The sequence below is a fragment of the Ictalurus punctatus genome, chromosome 29, assembly GCF_001660625.3.
Source record: "Ictalurus punctatus breed USDA103 chromosome 29, Coco_2.0, whole genome shotgun sequence".
Classification (NCBI taxonomy): Eukaryota; Metazoa; Chordata; class Actinopteri; order Siluriformes; family Ictaluridae; genus Ictalurus; species Ictalurus punctatus.
In genome coordinates this window covers 1,838,805-1,841,304 of record NC_030444.2, presented here as the reverse complement: position 1 = coordinate 1,841,304, position 2,500 = coordinate 1,838,805, and the positions used below count along the sequence as shown (strand labels likewise).

At 51.1% G+C, this 2,500-nt stretch overlaps 1 protein-coding gene across 1 annotated transcript in view; it reads left to right on the top strand.

Annotated features, from left to right (window-relative positions):
• The window catches only part of klhl5 (kelch-like family member 5), a 25,905-nt gene that overhangs the window by 1,659 nt on the left and 21,746 nt on the right, over window positions 1–2,500 (top strand). Inside the window, exon 1 of the mRNA XM_017461168.3 lies at window positions 1–300. This exon is cut by the window's left edge and continues 1,659 nt beyond it. Coding sequence (XP_017316657.1) covers window positions 1–300 — 300 coding nt within the window. The remainder of the gene's footprint in view (window positions 301–2,500) is intronic.

The window sequence follows — 2,500 nt, the reverse complement described above, 5'->3', positions numbered from 1 at the left end:
GTGCAGCGCGAGCGCCCACGTCTCCGTCGGCGAAAACCGAAATAAGTTGAGCGCCTCCGCGTGTCCTCCTCTTCCTCCTCCCCCTCAACCCCATCGCTCCGCCAGCCAGCAGGAGTGCGGAAGCGCCGCGTTCACGTCTCCGTCGCACTCCGCTTCCGACGTGACGCGCGAGGGCACAGAGCTGGGCGTCGGTGGCGCGAGCCCGGTTAACGCCACCGCGGGCGAGGACGAAGAGAACAACAACAACAACAACGGCGCGAGCAATAACAACAACGCCGAGAGCGAGTCGAGCTCGTGCAGGTAAACACACACACACACACACACACACATCCTGTTATGTGTTACTCAAACTACGTAAGCCCCCCCACTATTTTTTTTTTTTGCGTAAACATCTGCTCCAGATGTTTTCGATTTTAAAAACAAAGCGTGTGTGTGCGCGCGCGCGCGCGCGCTTTGCCGAAGCGTTAACCACGAAATGATCGTGCACAAGTGTTTACTTTTCGAAAATGTTATAAATAGTAAACTTTTAGAAGTGTAAACACACCGGAGTGAAGTGTGCGGTTCTTCCTGACGGACAGCACGCGGCTGCTGGGTTATTCGACGTGGCGACTGTTACCGTTACACACTCTGATCTAGCGAACTGCACAGTGTGTAGCAGTGTAACACAACATCCGCAGTGTGTAGCAGTGTAACACACCGCCCGCAGTGTGTAGTAGTGTAACACAGCGTCCGCAGTGTGTAGCAGTGTAACACAGCGTCCGCAGTGTGTAGTAGTGTAACACAACATCCGCAGTGTGTAGCAGTGTAACACAACATCCGCAGTGTGTAGTAGTGTAACACACCGCCCGCAGTGTGTAGTAGTGTAACACACTGCCCGCAGTGTGTAGTAGTGTAACACAACATCTGCAGTGTGTAGTAGTGTAACACAACATCCGCAGTGTGTAGCAGTGTAACACACCGCCCGCAGTGTGTAGTAGTGTAACACAACATCTGCAGTGTGTAGTAGTGTAACACACCGCCCGCAGTGTGTAGTAGTGTAACACAGCGTCCGCAGTGTGTAGCAGTGTAACACAACATCCGCAGTGTGTAGCAGTGTAACACAACATCCGCAGTGTGTAGTAGTGTAACACACCGCCCGCAGTGTGTAGTAGTGTAACACACTGCCCGCAGTGTGTAGTAGTGTAACACAACATCTGCAGTGTGTAGTAGTGTAACACAACATCTGCAGTGTGTAGTAGTGTAACACACCGCCCGCAGTGTGTAGTAGTGTAACACAACATCTGCAGTGTGTAGTAGTGTAACACAACATCTGCAGTGTGTAGTAGTGTAACACAACATCCGCAGTGTGTAGCAGTGTAACACACCGCCCGCAGTGTGTAGTAGTGTAACACAACATCTGCAGTGTGTAGTAGTGTAACACACCGCCCGCAGTGTGTAGTAGTGTAACACACCGCCCGCAGTGTGTAGTAGTGTAACACAACATCTGCAGTGTGTAGTAGTGTAACACAACATCTGCAGTGTGTAGTAGTGTAACACAACATCCGCAGTGTGTAGCAGTGTAACACAACATCCGCAGTGTGTAGCAGTGTAACACACCGCCCGCAGTGTGTAGTAGTGTAACACAACATCTGCAGTGTGTAGTAGTGTAACACACCGCCCGCAGTGTGTAGTAGTGTAACACAACATCTGCAGTGTGTAGTAGTGTAACACAACATCCGCAGTGTGTAGTAGTGTAACACAACATCTGCAGTGTGTAGTAGTGTAACACAACATCCGCAGTGTGTAGTAGTGTAACACAACATCCGCAGTGTGTAGCAGTGTAACACACCGCCCGCAGTGTGTAGTAGTGTAACACACCGCCCGCAGTGTGTAGTAGTGTAACACACCGCCCGCAGTGTGTAGTAGTGTAACACAGCGTCCGCAGTGTGTAGCAGTGTAACACAGCGTCCGCAGTGTGTAGTAGTGTAACACGACATCCGCAGTGTGTAGTAGTGTAACACGACATCCGCAGTGTGTAGTAGTGTAACACGACATCCGCAGTGTGTAGTAGTGTAACACGACATCCGCAGTGTGTAGCAGTGTAACACACCGCCCGCAGTGTGTAGCAGTGTAACACACCGCCCGCAGTGTGTAGCAGTGTAACACAACATCCGCAGTGTGTAGCAGTGTAACACAACATCCGCAGTGTGTAGCAGTGTAACACACCGCCCGCAGTGTGTAGTAGTGTAACACACCGCCCGCAGTGTGTAGTAGTGTAACACACCGCCCGCAGTGTGTAGCAGTGTAACACGACATCCGCAGTGTGTAGTAGTGTAACACGGCATCTGCAGTGTGTAGTAGTGTAACACACCGCCCGCAGTGTGTAGCAGTGTAACACAACATCTGCAGTGTGTAGTAGTGTAACATGACATCCGCAGTGTGTAGTAGTGTAACACACCGCCCGCAGTGTGTAGTAGTGTAACACAGCATCCGCAGTGTGTAGTAGTGTAACACGACATCC